At 25.5% G+C, this 24,550-nt stretch overlaps 1 protein-coding gene across 2 annotated transcripts in view; it reads left to right on the plus strand.

The window, feature by feature from the left end:
- The window catches only part of LOC122512232 (photoreceptor-specific nuclear receptor-like), a 47,332-nt gene that overhangs the window by 2,956 nt on the left and 19,826 nt on the right, over window positions 1–24,550 (plus strand). For both annotated transcript variants that reach the window (XM_043627967.1, XM_043627966.1), the window contains exons 3-4: window positions 8,652–8,804; window positions 15,201–15,618. In XM_043627967.1, the coding sequence (XP_043483902.1) occupies window positions 8,684–8,804; window positions 15,201–15,618 (539 nt within the window). In that variant the 5' untranslated portion in view covers window positions 8,652–8,683. The remainder of the gene's footprint in view (window positions 1–8,651; window positions 8,805–15,200; window positions 15,619–24,550) is intronic.

Raw genomic sequence — 24,550 nt, forward strand, 5'->3', positions numbered from 1 at the left:
GGCTTTCTAACACTTATTGTTTACTAGAGAATTTTCTGTTTTAAATTTTAAACCAGTATCTTGATGGAAAAGCCAACGTTACCCCGAGTTAGTTTTACTTGCGATTATGTCACTTTCGTATTTCGTTGAATTTGAATTTCGCGCCATTCGACTTAATTTTATGCTCCTCCGTTAGATGGCGAAAAACTCTCTCACAAAAGAGATGAAACCGTTCGAGTACAAGAGTCAGAGACTCGTTAAGATTATAATGTTTATTTACACGCAGAAAAACAATAATTTTTATATATTTTTTAATCATAAAATAATTAATAGTAATAAATAACGTTGAAATTAATAATAATAAATTATTAATAATTTATTTATTCCACATTATGGAATAATATGACAAATTTACAAATGATTAATCCATGATTTATTCTGTACTATAGCCACACTATCCGCGCGCAAGCGCGCGGGAATGTTGTATGGAACTGCTTATTTTAAACAATTTAAAAAATTTTAAAGAAATAATTATTATTACCTAACAAAGAGATTTAACTCACTAAAATTCAAATAATTTCACTCAATGGTCTCAATTTAAATAGAATTTACATTACTAGACTTAAACTATGGATAGAACAATTCCAATTAGTATCTGGGTCATCTTTTGCATTGCTTATTTTATAAACCCATTTTAATTTAAATACTTTTTTAAGAAATAATAATTATTACATACTGAAAAAAGTTTTACTTGAAATAGCGATAAGTTTCTCTAGAATAACGAAAGTATTATTTTAAGCACTGAAAAATTTCGCTACTAAAGTGAAATCTGTAGTTTATCCAGCTAAATATTTTTTGCCGTGCATAACGAAAAAAGAATTAAATTAACATCAGATTTTCTACATTCAAAAAAAAAACGAATTCAAATAGAAATTAATCATTTTACAACTTAACCAAATTCACCCCAGAAATCACTGAATTCGATAATTTAGAAGAAAGTCAGACAAAAGAAGGGTTCCTACAGAATCTGGAAATCAGGAAAATCATGGAAACGGCCTGAAATTTTTAAAAGTTTCTAAATTTTTCAGTTTTCCATTTTTCCTCTTGAATAGAAATTCAAATAATAATAAAGCTAAATCCCATAAAAGAGAGGAAAAAATGTTGAATTTTAAGAAATTCGGATTTTTGAATTTTTGATAATTTTCGATAATTTTAGATTTTTTACCAAAGAGTCGAGGCTATTAAATAAGTAAAGTATTTTCCAAGAGCACAAAAATAATGAAGCTAAATCCCATAAAAGAGAGGAAAAAATGTTGAATTTTAAGAAATTCGGATTTTTGAATTTTTTCGAATTTTTGATAATTTTAGATTTTTTACCAAAGAGTCGAGACAATTTAATAAGTAAAGTATTTTCCAAGAGCACAAAAATAATGAAGCTAAATCCCATAAAAGAGAGGAAAAAATGTTGAATTTTAAGAAATTCGGATTTTTGAATTTTTTCGAATTTTTGATAATTTTAGATTTTTTACCAAAGAGTCGAGACAATTTAATAAGTAAAGCATTTTCCAAGAGCACAAAAATAATGAAGCTAAATCCCATAAAAGAGAGGAAAAAATGTTGAATTTTAAGAAATTCGGATTTTTGAATTTTTTCGAATTTTTGATAATTTTAGATTTTTTACCAAAGAGTCTAGACAATTTAATAAGTAAAGCATTTTTTAAGAGCACAAAAATAATGAAGCTAAATCCCATAAAAGAGAGGAAAAAATGTTGAATTTTAAGAAATTCGGATTTTTGAATTTTTGATAATTTTCGATAATTTTAGATTTTTTACCAAAGAGTCGAGACAATTTAATAAGTAAAGCATTTTCCAAGAGCACAAAAATAATGAAGCTAAATCCCATAAAAGAGAGGAAAAAATGTTGAATTTTAAGAAATTCGGATTTTTGAATTTTTGATAATTTTCGATAATTTTAGATTTTTTACCAAAGAGTCGAGACAATTTAATAAGTAAAGCATTTTCCAAGAGCACAAAAATAATGAAGCTAAATCCCATAAAAGAGAAGAAAAAATGTTGAATTTTAAGAAATTCGGATTTTTGAATTTTTTCGAATTTTTGATAATTTTAGATTTTTTACCAAAGAGTCTAGACAATTTAATAAGTAAAGCATTTTCCAAGAGCACAAAAATAATGAAGCTAAATCCCATAAAAAAGAGGAAAAAATGTTGAATTTTAAGAAATTCGGATTTTTGAATTTTTGATAATTTTCGATAATTTTAGATTTTTTACCAAAGAGTCGAGACAATTTAATAAGTAAAGCATTTTCCAAGAGCACAAAAATAATGAAGCTAAATCCCATAAAAGAGAGGAAAAAATGTTGAATTTTAAGAAATTCGGATTTTTGAATTTTTTCGAATTTTTGATAATTTTAGATTTTTTACCAAAGAGTAGAGACAATTTAATAAGTAAAGCATTTTCCAAGAGCACAAAAATAATAAAGCTAAATCCCATAAAAGAGAGGAAAAAATGTTGAATTTTAAGAAATTCGGATTTTTGAATTTTTTCGAATTTTTGATAATTTTAGATTTTTTACCAAAGAGTCGAGACAATTTAATAAGTAAAGCATTTTCCAAGAGCACAAAAATAATGAAGCTAAATCCCATAAAAGAGAGGAAAAAATGTTAAATTTTAAGAAATTCGGATTTTTGAATTTTTGATAATTTTCGATAATTTTAGATTTTTTACCAAAGAGTCGAGACAATTTAATAAGTAAAGCATTTTCCAAGAGCACAAAAATAATGAAGCTAAATCCCATAAAAGAGAAGAAAAAATGTTGAATTTTAAGAAATTCGGATTTTTGAATTTTTGATAATTTTCGATAATTTTAGATTTTTTACCAAAGAGTCGAGACAATTTAATAAGTAAAGCATTTTCCAAGAGCACAAAAATAATGAAGCTAAATCCCATAAAAGAGAGGAAAAAATGTTGAATTTTAAGAAATTCGGATTTTTGAATTTTTGATAATTTTCGATAATTTTAGATTTTTTACCAAAGAGTCGAGACAATTTAATAAGTAAAGCATTTTCCAAGAGCACAAAAATAATGAAGCTAAATCCCATAAAAGAGAAGAAAAAATGTTGAATTTTAAGAAATTCGGATTTTTGAATTTTTTCGAATTTTTGATAATTTTAGATTTTTTACCAAAGAGTCTAGACAATTTAATAAGTAAAGCATTTTCCAAGAGCACAAAAATAATGAAGCTAAATCCCATAAAAGAGAGGAAAAAATGTTGAATTTTAAGAAATTCGGATTTTTGAATTTTTGATAATTTTCGATAATTTTAGATTTTTTACCAAAGAGTCGAGACAATTTAATAAGTAAAGCATTTTCCAAGAGCACAAAAATAATGAAGCTAAATCCCATAAAAGAGAGGAAAAAATGTTGAATTTTAAGAAATTCGGATTTTTGAATTTTTGATAATTTTCGATAATTTTAGATTTTTTACCAAAGAGTCGAGACAATTTAATAAGTAAAGCATTTTCCAAGAGCACAAAAATAATGAAGCTAAATCCCATAAAAGAGAGGAAAAAATGTTGAATTTTAAGAAATTCGGATTTTTGAATTTTTGATAATTTTCGATAATTTTAGATTTTTACCAAAGAGTCGAGACAATTTAATAAGTAAAGCATTTTCCAAGAGCACAAAAATAATGAAGCTAAATCCCATAAAAGAGAGGAAAAAATGTTGAATTTTAAGAAATTCGGATTTTTGAATTTTTGATAATTTTCGATAATTTTAGATTTTTTACCAAAGAGTCGAGACAATTTAATAAGTAAAGCATTTTCCAAGAGCACAAAAATAATGAAGCTAAATCCCATAAAAGAGAAAAAAAAATGTTGAATTTTAAGAAATTCGGATTTTTGAATTTTTTCGAATTTTTGATAATTTTAGATTTTTTACCAAAGAGTCGAGACAATTTAATAAGTAAAGCATTTTCCAAGAGCACAAAAATAATGAAGCTAAATCCCATAAAAGAGAGGAAAAAATGTTGAATTTTAAGAAATTCGGATTTTTGAATTTTTGATAATTTTCGATAATTTTAGATTTTTTACCAAAGAGTCGAGACAATTTAATAAGTAAAGCATTTTCCAAGAGCACAAAAATAATGAAGCTAAATCCCATAAAAGAGAAGAAAAAATGTTGAATTTTAAGAAATTCGGATTTTTGAATTTTTTCGAATTTTTGATAATTTTAGATTTTTTACCAAAGAGTCTAGACAATTTAATAAGTAAAGCATTTTCCAAGAGCACAAAAATAATGAAGCTAAATCCCATAAAAAAGAGGAAAAAATGTTGAATTTTAAGAAATTCTGATTTTTGAATTTTTGATAATTTTCGATAATTTTAGATTTTTTACCAAAGAGTCTAGACAATTTAATAAGTAAAGCATTTTCCAAGAGCACAAAAATAATGAAGCTAAATCCCATAAAAAAGAGGAAAAAATGTTGAATTTTAAGAAATTCGGATTTTTGAATTTTTGATAATTTTCGATAATTTTAGATTTTTTACCAAAGAGTCGAGACAATTTAATAAGTAAAGCATTTTCCAAGAGCACAAAAATAATGAAGCTAAATCCCATAAAAGAGAGGAAAAAATGTTGAATTTTAAGAAATTCGGATTTTTGAATTTTTTCGAATTTTTGATAATTTTAGATTTTTTACCAAAGAGTCGAGACAATTTAATAAGTAAAGCATTTTCCAAGAGCACAAAAATAATGAAGCTAAATCCCATAAAAGAGAGGAAAAAATGTTGAATTTTAAGAAATTCGGATTTTTGAATTTTTTCGAATTTTTGATAATTTTAGATTTTTTACCAAAGAGTCGAGACAATTTTATAAGTAAAGCATTTTCCAAGAGCACAAAAATAATGAAGCTAAATCCCATAAAAGAGAGGAAAAAATGTTGAATTTTAAGAAATTCGGATTTTTGAATTTTTGATAATTTTCGATAATTTTAGATTTTTTACCAAAGAGTCGAGACAATTTAATAAGTAAAGCATTTTCCAAGAGCACAAAAATAATGAAGCTAAATCCCATAAAAGAGAGGAAAAAATGTTGAATTTTAAGAAATTCGGATTTTTGAATTTTTGATAATTTTCGATAATTTTAGATTTTTTACCAAAGAGTCGAGACAATTTAATAAGTAAAGCATTTTCCAAGAGCACAAAAATAATGAAGCTAAATCCCATAAAAGAGAAGAAAAAATGTTGAATTTTAAGAAATTCGGATTTTTGAATTTTTTCGAATTTTTGATAATTTTAGATTTTTTACCAAAGAGTCGAGACAATTTAATAAGTAAAGCATTTTCCAAGAGCACAAAAATAATGAAGCTAAATCCCATAAAAGAGAGGAAAAAATGTTGAATTTTAAGAAATTCGGATTTTTGAATTTTTGATAATTTTCGATAATTTTAGATTTTTTACCAAAGAGTCGAGACAATTTAATAAGTAAAGCATTTTCCAAGAGCACAAAAATAATGAAGCTAAATCCCATAAAAGAGAAGAAAAAATGTTGAATTTTAAGAAATTCGGATTTTTGAATTTTTTCGAATTTTTGATAATTTTAGATTTTTTACCAAAGAGTCTAGACAATTTAATAAGTAAAGCATTTTCCAAGAGCACAAAAATAATGAAGCTAAATCCCATAAAAAAGAGGAAAAAATGTTGAATTTTAAGAAATTCGGATTTTTGAATTTTTGATAATTTTCGATAATTTTAGATTTTTTACCAAAGAGTCGAGACAATTTAATAAGTAAAGCATTTTCCAAGAGCACAAAAATAATGAAGCTAAATCCCATAAAAGAGAGGAAAAAATGTTGAATTTTAAGAAATTCGGATTTTTTAATTTTTTCGAATTTTTGATAATTTTAGATTTTTTACCAAAGAGTCTAGACAATTTAATAAGTAAAGCATTTTCCAAGAGCACAAAAATAATAAAGCTAAATCCCATAAAAGAGAGGAAAAAATGTTGAATTTTAAGAAATTCGGATTTTTGAATTTTTGATAATTTTCGATAATTTTAGATTTTTTACCAAAGAGTCGAGACAATTTAATAAGTAAAGCATTTTCCAAGAGCACAAAAATAATGAAGCTAAATCCCATAAAAGAGAAGAAAAAATGTTGAATTTTAAGAAATTCGGATTTTTGAATTTTTTCGAATTTTTGATAATTTTAGATTTTTTACCAAAGAGTCGAGACAATTTAATAAGTAAAGCATTTTCCAAGAGCACAAAAATAATGAAGCTAAATCCCATAAAAGAGAGGAAAAAATGTTGAATTTTAAGAAATTCGGATTTTTGAATTTTTTCGAATTTTTGATAATTTTAGATTTTTTACCAAAGAGTCGAGACAATTTAATAAGTAAAGCATTTTCCAAGAGCACAAAAATAATGAAGCTAAATCCCATAAAAGAGAGGAAAAAATGTTGAATTTTAAGAAATTCGGATTTTTGAATTTTTGATAATTTTCGATAATTTTAGATTTTTTGAACTTTCTGGGAAATGTAATTTCATCAATTAATTTAATTTTCAAATACAAAGTTTGGAATTCCGTTTAACAATTACGGAATTTATCTCTATTCCACTGAATTTTTAATGCAAATTCGAAAATTTCAGGAGAATTTTATGGAAATATTATGGATTTTAACTTGGATTTTCTTAATCTCCAATGCAATTTTTTAAATTCTAGGGAAATGTAATGGAGATATTACAATATTTATTTAAAGTTTAAATGGTAATTTCGTGGAATTTGTACGATTCAATTAACTTTGTTTTCGAATGAAGAGTTGTGAATTCCATGGAAATTTTTTTTTCAAATATGTAATGTCCATAGAAGTTGTTTTGAAATTTCTATGATAATTCCAGTTGACAATTTCCGAGGAATTTGTTTTTCTCCATTCAACGAGTTTATGAATTAATTTTTTGAAATTTTACACAAGATAAAAAAAATTTTCTGACTTAACGTCATTTATCAGGTGTTGGAAAAAAAACATACATGACAAAATATTGAACTCTGATAAATGTGGATGAATGTTGTGATGGATAATAAATGTCGTAACCCTACCACAATTTTTTTTGCTTGTACATAAAAGATTTGAGTTTACCTGGAGAATAACCAGGACATCGATGCAGGTCGATGCAGATCAACAATTGCATGCCGTATATAATGCGCCTGATATTATTCCGTCGAGGGTGTGTGCATTGGGAGCCAAAAAGGAGCAGTAGTGGCACCGGCAGCAGCATCCGTCTGGAGAGTGGGAGTGAGAGAGGGTTGTTTTGCTATCAGACTCGATTTTGAGTCGCGCAAGCGCTGCCCCCGCGAAGCTCCTTTCGAACGCCGCACATCAAACGTAGCGGCTATAGGTTAAATCCTCGGTATTCCGTTTTTCTTGTTTTTCCCGCGTTGCCTCCTGATCCCGCCTTCAAAAGTACTCGCGGACCAATCAGTTGCCTACCGTCGCGACGCTATCCGTCGGGACGTATCTCTCTTTTACTTGTGACATCATCGTGAGTTGCAGTCAACGTTTACGAACAGATCGGCTGTCATCTGCCAATATTTTGCGATTGCTGAATTTTCATTCTTTCATATAGTATTACCTGTTTTTTTTCAACCAGTTTTTCATCATCGTCTCTGGATTTTTTTATAAATATTTCGCAATTTTGTGTACGTTGGTTTGATACTGTTGTATTTTTTCGTTAAACTGTGTTTTGTGATTTTTTTCCGAAATTTATCATTTTTTAATTGGTTTTGTTTATTGTTCATATTTTTGTTTATGATGTTCATTGTCGTAAACTGTGAATTGTGATTTATTGTGAAGTTGTTGATGTTGAAGCTTTTTTCAATTTTGAGAGTTTAAGTGATTCAGTGATGAGTTTTTGACTAATATTTTTTCTAGAGGAAAAAGAATAAAATAACTTTTACTATACTTGTACAATAAATTCTAAACTGTTTTCGCGCATTTCTGAATCTCAATTTTTACTCTCTAAATCTGAATTAGAGAAAGTCGTCCTCTAATTTAAATCAGTAAAAATTCCCACTAATTGTTATAGTAACTTCTTACTGAAACTTTAGTTAAAAATTTAAAACTAGTAAAATCTTAATAGTGAAAATTTTAATACAAGTGAATATTTATTTGATAATAGACAAATATCTTGAAAAAAAATTGAGCGCCAAGACGTTAGAATTAAACTATTAATAAAATTAATTGCAATTAATTATTCACAGTTTTTCTGCGGATATCAAATTAAGACAAAAAACGAATCAAAAGTGTTGCCACTTTTGAATCTTTTTTTGTCTCAATCGCAGAAAATCTCAATTTTATCGCAGAAAAACTGTGATAAAAATGCAAATAAAACAAATAAAATTATCCTGTGAAAGCAAAGAATTTTTAGGCTTTCACTTCGATTGTTGTCATTGAGTTCTTAAACTTTTAAAGTTCACCAATAATTAGATAAAAAAAAGGATTTTTACTTTTTTTGCAAATTTTTAAAATGTAAATTTTTTAATTCGTAAATTTTTAATAATATTAAAATTTTGGCTTTCTTAAATAAACAATTTTTGTTTGTGTAAAAGCTGATAAACTTGGGAGTAATTTGCTTCTGTAATTTGTTTTTTCAGAAAACAAACATTTTTTTTCAAGTAAAAGAAAAATGAATGGAGGAACGACGATGGGGCCGTCGGACGATCCCTGTATTCAGCATCGTCCGTCGCAAAACGAAACAAGTTCAGATCATCCACAAAGTCCTAATAGTCCTTTGAGCATTCGTCATGGTGAGTGCAATTCGAATAATTTTTAACAATTTAAAGTTTTAAACTAATTAAATGTATAATTTTTTCGATAGATAACAATTTTTATTTTTTTTCTATTAGTAAAAAATTCTATTATTTGCTTTAGCTGTTTTATTATAAATACTGCTTCAATAGTTTATTTCGTTTTTCTATAAAAACTAACTAAAAAATAAAAAAAAAAAATTTTTCTGTGTTTTTAAGTCTTTTGCAATTAAAATGTCTTTAAATAATTAAATTAAATGTTTTTAAATTAAAATCTTTGAAATTCTAATTACTGTAAAACTATAATACCTAATATTTAAATATAAAAAATTATTACTTAAAATAATTAAATTCCATCGAGAAATTTCATTAAAAAATTGAAAATTATTGAAATCTGACGAAGAATTCTATTAATTTTTTTTTAAATAATTGAATTCTTGTGAAAATGTTTATTTTTGAAAAGAATTGAATTCTTGGGAAGAATTTTATTAAAATTTCTTAAATAATTGTATTGCTTCGTAGAATTTTATTTTGTACGAAAATAATTGAATTATTTAGAAGATTTTTACAGTAATTGTATATAGGAAGAATGTTATATTTTACGAAAATAATATTGTATTCTATGATCAATTTTATTATAATTTTTCAAATTTATATAAAGGGAGCGTTCATAAATGATGTCACGCAATTTCATGCAATTTCACATGTAAAAATACATTGTGTCACGTTTAGTAGAGACCCCCCCCCCCATACGCTCAAAAACGTGATATCATTTGTGAACGCTTCCAAAGTATTTTATCAAAATTTTTTAAAATAATTGAATTTCTGTAATCATTACATTTCTATTTAAATTCATTACAAATTGATATTTTCTAAAATTTCAAATCGAAATCTTTGAAGTTCATCTATTTATGAAGACTGTAAACGCAACTCTTTTGAAAACCAATTAATTTTGAAAATTTTAATTAAATAAACTAAAAAAAAATTCAATTTTGGAGAAATTACAAATAATTACAAAAAAATTAAATTATTTTCAAAAAAAGAAATAAAATTTTTCTTATAAAATTCAACTATGTTCAAAATTTGAAAAAAAAATTCTCATAAAATCCCAATTATCTTTATAAATAACAAAATTCTTCTCCAAAATTCAATTATTTTCATAAATGTCAAAAAAATTCTTGTCCTAATTTCAATTATTTTCAAAAATAAAATGCATTTTTCTAATTTCAATGATTTTCAATATATACTATTTTAATAAAATTTCCCAAAAAGAATTCAATTATTTAAAAAAATTTTTAATAAAATTGTATGCAAGCATTTAATTATATTCATAAATAATAGAAATTTCACTGGAATTCAATTGTTTTCATAAATAATACATTGTTTTTAAGGAATTCAATTATTATTTTCATGAAAAATAATTTAAAATTCTAAAAAATAATAATTGAATTAAAATGATGAAAATAATTTTGATGAAGTTAAAGTAACACTATTCATATAATATAAAATAATGATTTTATCTCTCGGTCATCTATAATTATTAGAAAACATGAAGAAATCGATCACTCCGAGTCGAAGACTCGGAGTTATCGATATCTTCATGTTTTATAACAATATACTTTTATAAGTTGTTTAATTTAAAAAAAGGTTTCAATTTAAATTTTTTGAATATCTTAATTCCTGTGGAAAATCCTGTTCCAAAAATAAGATTAAAAATAGGAATTGTGCAAATATTTTTCTTCTTTTTTCTAAAACAAAATAATAATTTTGTTAAAAAAAATTGTGATTCATAAAGAAAAATAATGCAAAATAAATAAATTTTCTATTTTTTAACAATTTTCTAATTTTGTTTAGAAGTAAAGAACAAAGGGTATACATGTACACTTAAAATAAGTGAAATTTTATTTATTGTAAATATATTTTTTACATGGAAGACTTTTGAAACATAAATAAGTGAATTTGCACTTATTCAGATTTTGAGATTGAGAGTAAAGGTTTCCTGTGGTTTAACACGTAGAAAACAATTTTTTTGTTGAAGTTGAAGTACGATGAAGTTGTGCATGTAATAGGACCGTGGTTTGTTTATTTACAAACTTATGCTTTTGAATGTATAAAATCTTTTCTATAGATATATTTTTCGTTTCATAAAATAAAAATTTAATTAATCAACAATAAAAGATTAATTTTCACAACAACTGTTTGGGAAATGAATGCGAAAATATTGAGAAGGGTGATTTCAGTTATGGTGTTGTAGGTATAAATTTGGCCTCATGTATATATCGAAATAAACGGGAGTATCGCTAATACGATAACGATTAACCGCACTGAGTAAACCGGATTGTGTGTCAGGGGCAGGGGTGGGCCAAAATAGAAAATTCAGACCCTTTGACCATTTCTCATTGCAATTTACCCTCCCTCCCTCCCTCCCTCCCTCTTCTCCAACTCTGTGCTCTATCTTCAATGATCCTATAATACTGGTCGCAGGTGGCGCCCGGAAGCTCGCACCATCCACCAGCATTGATATGCTAATGAAATTTGACGCCCTTACTTAGTAGAGCCCCGAATTGTACGTGGTGGTTGTTCGCCTAGCAATTCAATGCATAATTTCTTTTTTCTCGTTTAACCCCGTCGTATAGTGGATATGCATTCCGTGAAACGTGTTTCCTGCGCCCCTCCCGAGAGACTAGAATTTAATTACTCTAATGGCATAATACTGTTGTCAACACTCAAACTCACACTATACTCTATACTCTACTCTTGCGATCATGAAAGTGTACAACAAATTGTGAATTTCAAAAAAGGTTTCAATTTCCTAATTTCAAATTTTCTAAATAGGAAATTTTATTAATATTCAGTAATATATTTTAGTAAATTATTTAATAGAAAAAAACTGATAAAATCAGAATTTTCATACTGCTCAACAAAATTGGAAAACCATAATAGGTATACAAATTCTTGACATCAAATTTTACTTGTTACGCTGACTCCGAATTTCAGGGCAAATTTGAAAAATTCAAAATGGCGGATCCAATATGTCAGCCAAAGAAAAATACTTAATTTTATCTCATTCGCTATACAAAAGTTTACAAAAGTTTTACTTGAAAACAAGCAAAAAATAGTACATATTTGCTTCAAATACTAAAATTATTAGATAAAATACCATTTAATTGAGTCAAATAAAATATTTACTTGACAATAGACAATTAATCAATTTTTTTTATAATGTTCAAAATCCTATTTTTGTCAAAAACTATTTTTTTATTCAAAATTTTGGAGAACCGTAAGGTGTTAAAAATAATTTTTCTGACCATAATACATAGTACCTACTTTTATTAAGTCTGGTTGTAAAAGATTTGAGTAATTTCTTCTTTAAAAGATGTCGTTAAATTATGCGATTTAAAGTCTTTAAAGTTTAGAATATTTAGGAAAAAAGAAAAATGATTGAGAAGGAGCAGTTTAAATGGAGAGCTGGAATTGAGTTTTGATTATATAAAGATAGAGAGACAGGAGTGGAGTTGAACTACTGTGAAGAATTTTGTTCGCGACCCCTTTTAGAAAGAGAGAGAGTGAGTGCCAGCAATAAATACAATTCCATCAAATCACTGCTGGTAATGAAAAGCGTGACTAATAAAATAAGTGGCAGGTCCCAAAGTGATTTGCCAACGAGAGAGACACGAACCCCCCTTATCTGAAAGTTAGGAAATCGCATTTCGTCAACTCCCAGATGTTTGCAGGGCGTGCAGATCGTTGACGATCTTCACCCCTCTTGATCTTCTTATAACTATATGGATTGTCCCTTTAATTTCCATTCTCTTCTCACTTGCTCTTTCTTTTTTTCACCCATTCTTTTCTCTCTCATCTATTTGAATTCTTCCTCTTGACATTTCGCCGCCGCCTCCTCCTCCTCTCCCTTTTTTCGACGAAACAAAATATATTTTTTGTTTTAAATCACAATTTAATTCCCATAATATCGCTTTCTACTTTCTGAGCTTTTTCCAAACTCATTTCCCCATGTAAATATTGTTTGCATTTGAAATGCCTCGTTGAGCCTGCAGGAATGAAAAACGGAATGTCTCCTTGTGCTTGAAATTGATCCTATAAACACGACAGATTTATATATATTTATACTTTTGTCAAGAGGGAAAAAAGAAATTATTTAAGAGAGCTGTGTGATGGATGCTTTTATACAATTTTACGTGTCTTGTGATTTTTTTATGATAGAAAAATTGTTTTAGAATATTCTCTTGTAAATAAATTTCTCTTAACAATTTCAGAGATTTAAGCTTTTATTTTTATTGATTTATAAGCATAATTATCACTAAATTAATAATTTAAGAAGAAATCATAATTAATGTTCCTACAATTTTTAGGTTTGAGTGAATGGAGCTTTTTTTATTTTTGAATGAAATTTTGAATTGAATTTAAATTTTAGTAGGAAATATTTGTTCGTTGTTTGTATACCTATACCTTTGTCAACGAACTAAACATTTAAATTCTTCTATTTTTTATTTCAGTATGGTAATTTTTACAAATATTTAAATGGAAGGGAAATTTCGTTTATTTGAACGTTCAAAATTTTAGGCAAAATAAATATTGTGTTAATAATTTAAGAATATGGTTAAATTCTTATTTAATTATTCTTATTTCCTTAGAATTTAAGAATAAGTAATAATTATTATTAAATTAGTAATAGAAAAATATTAATAATTAAAAAATCATTAAATGAATAATTAATTTTAACAAATAAATAAATTTCATAATTTTGCGATAAACTTTTTTAAAAAAATTGACTAATTTTACAGACGTGAAAATTAAAAAAAAACAAAAAAATATAAATGAATATAAATAAAAATTTTCTGCGTTACTAAAAAAGTAATTGTTTTGAAATTCGCAGGTAAAATTTTAATAATCATAAATTAGAGACATTTTTTAATTGCTCAACTTATTTAAAAATAAAAAATTGTTGTATTTTGTCAAAATTTCTCATTTCTCTTTTATCACTTATCGAGTAAATAAAAATTTATTTATTGTAAAAACAACTTTTTCCATCGTACAGTTTTTTTTCAAGAAAAATTGGTTAAAATCGCGAAATATTCAATGTTCGAAAAGTTTAAATTATCAGTGAGGAAAAGTTTGACTTTTTAACTGAAAAAAACGTCAACATCTCGCATTCAATAAATATTTTTTCAAATAACATTGCACGGCATTTGTGTAAACTCTTAAATTTGCCAATATTATTTGAAAAAAAGAGTTTAATTTCTCTAGTTTTAATTAATTAATTAGATTTTTATTAAAAATAGTAATATTGTAAGAAAAATAGTAAAAATTGAAAATGATGAAAATAAAAATTAAAAATATTAATAATGTAGAATAATTAATAGTAATAGTAATTATAATAACTATAATAATTATAAAATAATAACTGCAATAACAACAATTGTGAAAATTGTTATAAAATAATAAAGACTCTAATTATTTTTCTTTCGAAGATAAAATATGAATTATTATCAAAAATATCTTCACAGGAAACGGGAAAGAAATGTATAAAAATATCTCGATTGAAATATTGACTTTTAAGTGAAGCGCTGTTGGATATAAGAAATAATTAAATTTTTAATTTTTTCAAATAGAAGTGTACTTTTAATAAATTTTTCTTTTTTTTTGTGAGTCGGTAGATTTTATTTTCAATTTATTTATTATCAACTAATTTAACTAAATTAATCTAAATTGAAAATAAATTCTAAAAATGCTTGAAATTTTGCACTGAATTTTCCTTTTACTTTTTGATGATTACTTTATCATTAAACATATTGCGTGTCTTAACGTCAAATTCAATATTTTGACGGTCTCATCACATGAGAAATTATTATTTTTATTATTATTATTATTATTACATCTGAAATAATAAACGTCTGTATTCAATTTTTAAGATAATTTTCTCTAGAATCGCTGCAACTTATCGATGTAAAAAATTTTATGTAATTTTTTCCTGTAAAATTTTTTTTCGCTCTTATCTAGAAAATATTTTTTTTATTTCGCTTTTGCTACATTTTGCCTTGAAAACAGATTTTCTTATTATTTATTATTATTATTTTGCATAGTATTATTATTATTTATTATTATTATTTTGTATATTATTATTATTTTCTTATTATAAATTTTAAGAAAGTAGAAAATATAAAAAAATAATTTTTTAATTAAATTATTAACAATAAAAAAATAATAATAATACAAATAATTTGCATAATAATTACAAATTGCGTTTTATTGATAGTTCAGCTCATTGGTTAAGGTCCTCGATTTACATTTGCCGAACTCGGGTTCGATTCCGCGACCAAAAAATTTCTCAAATTGCTTTTTTTAATTAATTATCGAAAAAAAATTTTTTTTTTTCAGATTCGGGGGAAAGTACAGTAATTTCTCCGGGTCTTCCGGAACGTTACAGTCCTTTGGGTGCAACGGGATCAGTGTCGAGTCAAGATCCTTATGTATCCCGATCAGTGCAAGAATGTCCTGTACCATTGTGTCGAGGGATGCCGAGTAATTTTTCCGTTGCACCATCTCCCTACTTGACTGCACTTGAAAATGGACATCCTCATATTCTTGGGCAAGTTCAACAGCATCAGCAACAACAGCAGCAACAACAACAACAACAGCAACAACACTCACAACATGGTACAAAATCACCGAGAAGTCTTGGATTAGTTTGCGTTGTTTGCGGTGATACGAGTTCTGGAAAACATTACGGAATTCTCGCCTGTAACGGTTGCAGTGGTTTCTTCAAGAGAAGCGTGCGAAGAAAATTAATTTACCGGTAAGTCAATCTTTTGTGGTATTCAAAACTGTTTTTTTTTCTTAAATTTTCTGATTTATATTTATCAAATAAATATGTTTAATTGTTAAAAATAATTTTTGAGTCGAATAATTTTTAAGTCAAATCATTTTTAATTAAAATGAAATGATATTTTCTTCAAATAATACGAGAATTTTTTGTTCAAATTTAATTTATATTCAATTTAAAAAAAATTATTTGTCTCAAATAAGTTGAAATTAAAAATTTTCCAAATTTTTAATTAAAATGATTAAAAAAACATTATTTTCAAAAAATTTAAGTCAAAAGAATTTAATAATTCATAAAAACTCTAATAAAAATTTTTGAAGCCATGTTCGAAATGAAATAAATTTAAATTTGATGAGAAAAAAAAACCGGGAAAAATTAGAACAAAGGGAATTTTGTTGAACGAAAATAGTAGACACCCCGTGAATTACTATATAAAAGCAATATAACGTTGAAAAGATAATTATTTAGAAACGAAATCAAAACTCGAGTAAATATTTAGGTATAGATGTAAATCGCGATGTAAATCAGGTCAAAAGTGTCCACTGGGGAATATATTCCTAGTTGATAAATATATATATATATATATATAAATATAGAGAGTTCAGAGGCGATCGAAATGAAGCATGAGCAGACACAGACACCGATCCCAGTTAAGAGGGATTCGATGGAGATGGATGGACCATTCGATCCCCAGAGAGACGGTAATAGTTTCTCTATGCGGTGGCCCCATACAATATTATTCACGTGTACTTGTTGTTGTGTGCGCACCATGTGTATACTTTTCATACGACTTTGAACACGGATCAGTGTCGCTAGTCGCTATAGTTTGTGGTATTATTCGATCCTTGCGAGTTGCATTGTTGTATGAATTACGATGAGCCTACTCGACTTGGAAACACATGGCATCATCCGGGGATATATGGATCACCATGTGATCAACAAACTCCGCACAAATTCTCAATCAAATCTCGTATAACTATAATATTCGATACACTACAAAGTGGGCGTAAACTCGATCCAAATGTTATTCTCTCTCCTACTTCGACTCTTTGTTTCTCTTCGATCATCATTTGAAAAATCGAATTTATTTTCTAAAACTTTAATTGCTGAAAATGAATTCGATAAAATAAAAGTTTAATTAATTAATTTTACCAATTAATTTAAATTTAATGAATTTAATTTATATTTTAATTTATATAATTTACTAATTAATTTTACTAACAATAAAAGTTTCTACTATAATTTGAATTATAATTTAAATTATACAACGATAAACTAACAAAATACCACTTTTCAAAATAAAATGCAACTTATTTTGATTTTTTTATTATTAAAAAAAAAAGAAAAAGGAAGTAAATTTCAACTTTTGTTAAGACTGTCGCGTCGGTCAGTTTCTTCCTAAACTTTGCTTGTTAGAGTAAAAAAATATTTATATAAATATAGATAAAAGAGAAATTAAAAGGGATTGTATCGAATGACAAATAGGATAAAACTTTTCCTTTTTCCCTCCCATATAGTATAAAAGCACCTGCGCTCACGCGGCTTTCGGGAAAAATAAAAAAAAAAGGAAAGAGGAGAAAAAAAAATTGTTCGACGTTCGAAATTCGCTGTAACGATTCCAGAGAGTGGCACACAGCTTTTTCCTGTGCTTTACGATCCATTCCTGTCAGATGGCTGTAATACGGTAAAGACTGAAGAGCCTTCGCACAGATAACCAATTACCCGAGGGGTGAGGGTCGTTGGCTCGTCACAACGTCGAGGCGACAGATGCGTCCCGACGCGCCGCGTCGCGAAACATTTTGCCCGCAATCGCCGGATTACGATTCAAAGTCTAACCACAATGTTTCTCATTTTGAGCCCACTTACAATAGTCCAATGGCTCCTTTTATAATATCCACTCTATCAATTTCCAACTAAAATCAATTAAATCCTATAATATTAGCAATTCCCCCTCTGTGCCATGTCGTTCGAATTAATAAATTCGTTATTCGACAATATTAGATATTTCATTAATTTACTATTAACTAGCAACAATTAGCTCACTTTTTTTAAAATTAAATTAGCAATTTTAAAAATAATAGAACTTAAAAATTTTTAATTCAAATTTTTTTTATAAGAATAAAATGTGTGAATTGGAATATATAGTCTTTTAATATTATTATAATTATATTCTGACATAGGGAATTCAGGGACAAGTCAGGGATTTTTATTAAAAGTTCTGAAATAAATTATTTAATGAATAATTTTACTTAAATATTTCAAAATTAATTCAATTTTAAAAGAGTTGCATTTACAATATTCTTAAATAAATGAACTTCAAACGGTTTCAGTTTAAAAATTTTATAAAATTTCAATATTAAACGAATTTAATTAGAAATTTTAATAATCAAATCTTCTAAAATTAGTTAAATTTGTCAATATATATTTAATTAATTTTATTAAAAATAATGGATTTATAGAAGAAATTTAGTCAAAAACACTAAAAAATTTAATTTTAAAGAAGTTACAAATGATTGCAGAAATTCAATTATTTTCAAAAGTAATAAAATTCTTATCACAAAATTCAATTATGTTCAAAATTTACAAAAAAAAATCTCGACAAAATCAGAATTATTATTTTCGTAAATAAAAAAATTCTTTTTCAAAATTCAACTAGTTTTAAAAATTTTGATAAAATTCTTGTCAAAATTTCAATTATTTTCAAAAATTTCCCTCATTTCAATCATTTTCAATATCTACTATTTTTAAAAAATTATCGAATAAAGAACTCAATTATTTAAAAACAATTTTAATAAAATTGTACGCAAACATTTTATTATTTTCATAAATAATAAAAATTTCACAGGAATTCAAATATTTACAAATTTTTTATAAGTTTCTCCTCAATAATTCAATTATTTTCAGAAATAATGAAACGCATCGGAGAATTTCAATTATTTTTAATACAATTTTAATCAAATTTCTTAAAAAATGTAACTATTCTAAAATTTTTTATTAAAATTCGTCAAAAGAATTCAATTATTTTAAAATTTGTTAATAAAATTCTTTATAAGAATTAAATTTTAAGAATGAATTAATTTAAATTATTTGGATTATAGAATTTTAAAAAAAATTACAGCAATTTTTTTATATCAAAGTGTTTTGAATTTTAAAATTAATGTTTCAAAAATCAGTGAATTGAATTCCTTTGAATTTATGAAAATTTTTGAAAATAATTGAATTTCTGCGAAGAATTTTACTGCGTTTATAAAAATAATTGAATTCTTGGTAAGAATTCTATTCAAATTTTTGAAAATAATTGAATTGTTTGTTGAATAATTTAAGTATTTGAAATTTTTATAATTATAATTTTATTATTAAATTTTATTAAAACTATTGGTAAAAAATTAAATTTTTTAAATAATTTTAGTAGGTTTTTCGTAAATAATTAAATTTTTTGGAAGATATTTTTTTTAAATTTCTTGAAAATAATGTAGTTTTTTTAAAATAATTTTAATTCAAATTATCAAAACTTTTGAGAACAATATTGAATTCTTAAAAATAATTGAATCTTTTCGAAGAAATATATCGAAATTTTTGAAAATAATTGAATTGTTTATTGAATAATTTAAAATTATTGAAATTTCTTGAAAATAATGTAGTTTTTTAAAAAATAATTTTAATTGATCAAAACTTTTGAGAGTAATTGAATTTTTAAAAATAATTGAATTCGTTGAAGAAATTTTATTAAAATTGACTAATATTATAAATTGTATAATAATAGAATTTTTCAGTAGAATTTTATTATTTATAAAAATGATTGAATCGTTTCGAAGAATTTTATCGAAACTTTAGGAAATAATTGAATTTCTTTGGAAAAATTTTATTAAGAATTTAAAAAAATAATTTAATTCTTAGGAAAAAATTTTTTTAATAATGTTTGAAAATAATTGACAAGAATGATTAATTATGTACTTACTTAATAAGTAAAATAAGTGAATTTAAAAATTTTTGAATCTGAAATTATTTGAAAATATAAATTTCTTTAATAATTGTCAAAATAATAATAAATTGAATACCGTGTTTCGCGCGTAACATTAACAAATTATTTATATAATTATTTAAAGATCTTATTCTTAATAAAAATATTACACAATATTGGTATTTAAATCGATAAAATAAGTTTGATAAAAAAATTTATTTCATTTATTGTAACAAATAAATTTCCATTGAATTTGACTGTGAGGCAAACGAACCTTTTTTAGTTAATTAATATTTAAACGTTAAAGACGTTAAAGACTTACTATAATATTTATTAATTTTTAATATCAAATAACAATAGTTAATACTTAATTTGAATAAAAAAATTGAGAATATAATTTATCTTTTGTCTGAAGAAAATTGTTCTCAACGAAGACTTTTTTTTCTGCCAAATATATAGACGTATTTATACAATGCACGTTTAATATTATGTAATTTTGCTGTTATTTTGCCTTAATAGATAAATAAAGGGAAAAATTGAAGGGTGAGATTTATGATTTATTGTGACGCCATTAAACAATTAGGAATGGCATATAGAAATTTTTGATAGCCAGAAACACATGTTTCGGGTTATACCGAGCGTAACTCGATAAACCAAACAATACTGGTCTCGCAGGAAGAATAGAGAGATGCGTAAATAAATGTATGATGTGGTTCTGAAGGGTGAATAGAAGAGACAGGGGTCCAAGATCTGCAGACTCCGCTGGGGTGTGAACGCAAATCAATTTGCTGCGACCCCTGCCGATAGGCACGGAACTACCCTTCGCATTTCGTCAACGTTCACTGCCCCGGGACAAGATACTCCTCCTCGTTACAAAAAGAGTCACTCTTTTATTTTTTATCTCACTTTGCGTCTTCAAATTCTTATTTTTTTACTTTATATCGCGTTATTAGGAATTTTTCTTTCATTATTATCGTTTCTAAATTTATAAACTATTTAACTGCAAATCAAGTGATAGAGGTCAAATACTCATCAGACAATGTTAAATATATATTTAACTTTGTCTGACGTGTATTTCACCTTTATCACTGAATTTCGACCACTGAATTAAGTGATAAAGGTCAAATACTCGTCAGACAAAGTTAAATGTGTATTTAACTTTGTTTGACCACTGAATTAAGTAGTAAAGGTCAAATACACGTCAGACAAATTTAAATATATATTTAACTTCGTCTGACGTGTATTTGACCTCTATCACTTAATTTCGAACACTGAATTAAGTGATAAAGGTCAAATACCCGCCAGACAAAGTTAAATATATATTTAACTTTGTTTGACGGGTATTTGACCTTTATCACTTAATTCAATGGTCGAAGTGACACTGAAGTACCGTTAGTTTTAGGTAAAAAATTAAACAAATTCTCAAATTTCAATTTGTGTTATTTATAGTCTAAGAAGTGAACTTGTAAATTTAGATCAAAAGAAGGGTAAAAAGTTTAACATAACCTCTCAAAATTTAAATAAAATATTTTATTTGAGAGTATAAAAAAAGAAGCAAACATAACCAAAAATTCTAGGTCAACATTCACATGATTATTTTTAAAACTAATAAAATTCTTCGCAAAAATTCAATTATGTTCAAAAATTTAAAAAAAAACTCTCGTTCAAATTTCAATTATCTTTAAAATTAATAAAAATCTTTTCCAAATTTTTCAAAAAATTTTCCTCAATTCAATGATTTTCAATATCTACTATTTTAATAAATTCTTTTTAAATAATTCAATTGTTTAAAAAAAATTTTTGATAAAATTCTAAGCAAACATTAAATTATTTTCATAAATAATAAAAATTTCACAAAAATTCATAGCTATTTTCAAATTTTTTATAAATTTCTTCAAAATTATTTTCAATTATTTTCATATTCAATTATTTTCATAAATAATCAAATTTTTTACAGCGATTCAATTATTTTCATCATGAATAAAAATAAACTTGTTGCAGAATTTCAATTATTTTTAATACAATTTTTGGTTCGAATTTCTTGAATTTTTCAAAATTTTATTAAAATTAATCGAAAAAATTCAATTATTTAAAAATTTGTTGATAAAATTCTTTATGGGAATTCAATTTTGAGAAATATTTAATCATTCAATAAATTATTTACTTTTTATATTTAAATAATTGAATTCTCCTGGAATTTAATAATAAAAATTGATTTAAACAAAGTTAAATTAAAGTTAATTAAAGTTCAAATTAAAGTCTTTGAAAATGTTAATTTTTTATATTTTTTAACTGACAATTCTGTAGAATTAATTTTTTTGAAAAAGTTTAATTGAATTTTTTTTAAAAATTATTTCAATAAGTCTTTATTTTTAAAATATTTAACTCAAGGATTTTCGAATAATCAAAATTTCGTAAAATTGGATTGTAAACAAATCGATTTAAAAATTCTTAAGGAACTTTTGCAATAATTATTAAAAATAATTGATATCTGATTGATAATTTATTGATTTATTTCGAAGAATTTTAATAAAAATTTTAAAAATAATTACCCGTGTAGAAAAATTTCCTGGCGCTAGCTAGCAGCGCTAGACTGCATGTAAATTTACCATGTATCTAGCACTGCTAGCTAGCGCCAAGAAATTTTTCTACACGGGTATATATCTCGAAGATTTTACTTAAAAATGTATTAAAAATAATTTAAATCCTCTAAAGAATTTTATTATTTAGGAGAATAATTGAATTCTTGAAACGAATTTTTATTATATATTTTCATAAATAATTGAAATCCTGTTAAGAATGTTATTATTTAGAAAAATAATTGAATTCTTTTGAAAAATATGATTAAAATAGCAGATTTTTATAATATTTGAATTATTCAGCGAAAAATTTCATTATTTGTGAAGTGTATTTGAATTCTTGTAAAAATTTTTTGAAAATAATTACATTTTAGGAGGAATTTATTTAAAACTGAATTAAAAATAATTGAAGTTTTCTGTAAAGGTGAATTCCTATGAAGGAATAATAATGATTCAATATTTATTAAAAAAAATTTTTTTGATGTTTTCGAAAAATTTTACAATTAAAAAAATCCATAAACAAATCTAATAGAACATTTTTTTTTAAGTAATTAATAATTTTTGGAGTAAATCAGAATATTCTTTAGAGTCAGGGAAAAACTGAAAATTTTGTCTGGAAATCATGGAAAAGTCAGGGAAGAACAAAATTAATTTTTTGTGTCAACCCTGTTTTTTCCAAAATAAAAGACGTTACGATTATTAAAAAAAGAAGAAAAGAAGTAAAAAATTAAATAGAAAAGAAAAAAAAGAGTTAAGCAAAAAGGAAAGAAAAATATTTGAAAAGTTATTAAAAATAAAAAAAAGAAGAAATTAATAAGATTTGGGATAAAGAAAGTTTTTGGTGAAACAATTTTTTTTCCCGCCCCAAGTTGGCAATAAATTTTGGTGCACTTGTCGGAAATCCAGGGTGGGTTAGTCAGTAGGTGGTGTTAAATTCGATTACTTTCATTGTTGGGATAACGTGGTTATCCCTCTCTCGTCGCGGCCGACGCGACGTAAAGAGAGACCCTCGAGGTCACGTACTTACTCCTTATCCTCTTAATCTCAACCAATCCCTGCGTTTGCAACGTTATTTTGTGATGAGCACGAAATACCTGCCTGCCTGCCTGCCTGCTCAAACTTTCCTAAAGCACAAACTTATTATGATTATGATACACGATTAAAGTTAAATCCAAACATTCTATTTTCACTATAAAATTATAAATACCTTGCGCTTCAATATTCATTTATCATAAACGTAATATAGGAATAGACTATTTTTTGTTTATTGTTATACTAATTTATTATTCCAATTTATTCAAATTATTAAATTAATTAAAAATTAAATATTAAATTTATTATTTTTATCTATTTTGGTAGATGTTTAGTTTAATATTATTTATTTAGTTTAACTTTCTAAAATTTTATAATAAAATGTTTAGTAGAAAAAGTAATGAAAATATATTTAATATAATAGATATTTATACGTATTTCAATTTACAATTGAGGGTCCCAATCAAAGAACCGGTTATAATTTTTTTAAGCTCAAAATCATTGCCCTGTAAGTAAAAAATTAAACTGTTTTTAATATTAATTTTTTGAGAAACATTTTGGTAATCTTTATACAAATACGAAATATTTTCAAGAAATTAAAATTTTAAATCCTGTTTTTATTTAGAGGTCGAGAATTTTGAGTCTCTAAAACGTATAACCGGTTCTTTGATTGGGACCCTCAATTTAGTGATACATTGATTTAAGTAGTAAAGATCAATCTGTTGTCAGACAGATCATTTTCATAGTTCACGGCGTCAAGTAGTTAGTGTCAATATTTGCCAGAAATCAGACACTGCAAATATGAACAAATGTACTTGTGTTAAGACAGTAGTAAAAGTCAATATTAATCAGACAAAATAATACGAGACACTTAAAAAGGTAGCGCTAGTGCTATCCCACGTGAAAAAGTTCCCGGGAATTGGACCGAGAAATTCCAGGGAATCACTCTCGAGAAATTCTCGGAACTCTACCGGGAAATTCCCGAGAATTTCTCGGTCCAATTCTCGAAAACTTTTTCACGTGGGAAGAAATTAATTTAAACTTCTTTTTATGACAATTTTAATCTTCTCCTTTTTGGCGGCTGTAGTTACTTTTATTTAAAAGTGCTTAAAAGTCACAGTAAAATTTTTTATTTCTCAACATGTTGTTCAGCAACATCCTAGCAACAATCTAGTTCATTTCTAGTCAATAAAAACTAATAAAATTGAAAAGAATTTAATTTAAACTTCCTTTATGACAATTTTGATCTTCTGCTAATCGGCGGCTGTGTGGTTACTTTTTTTAAAAGCATTTGAAAGTCACAATATAATTTTCTGTCTTCCAGGATGTTGCT

Source organism: Leptopilina heterotoma, unplaced genomic scaffold (assembly GCF_015476425.1).
Source record: "Leptopilina heterotoma isolate Lh14 unplaced genomic scaffold, ASM1547642v1 Lhet_95, whole genome shotgun sequence".
Lineage (NCBI taxonomy): Eukaryota > Metazoa > Arthropoda > Insecta > Hymenoptera > Figitidae > Leptopilina > Leptopilina heterotoma.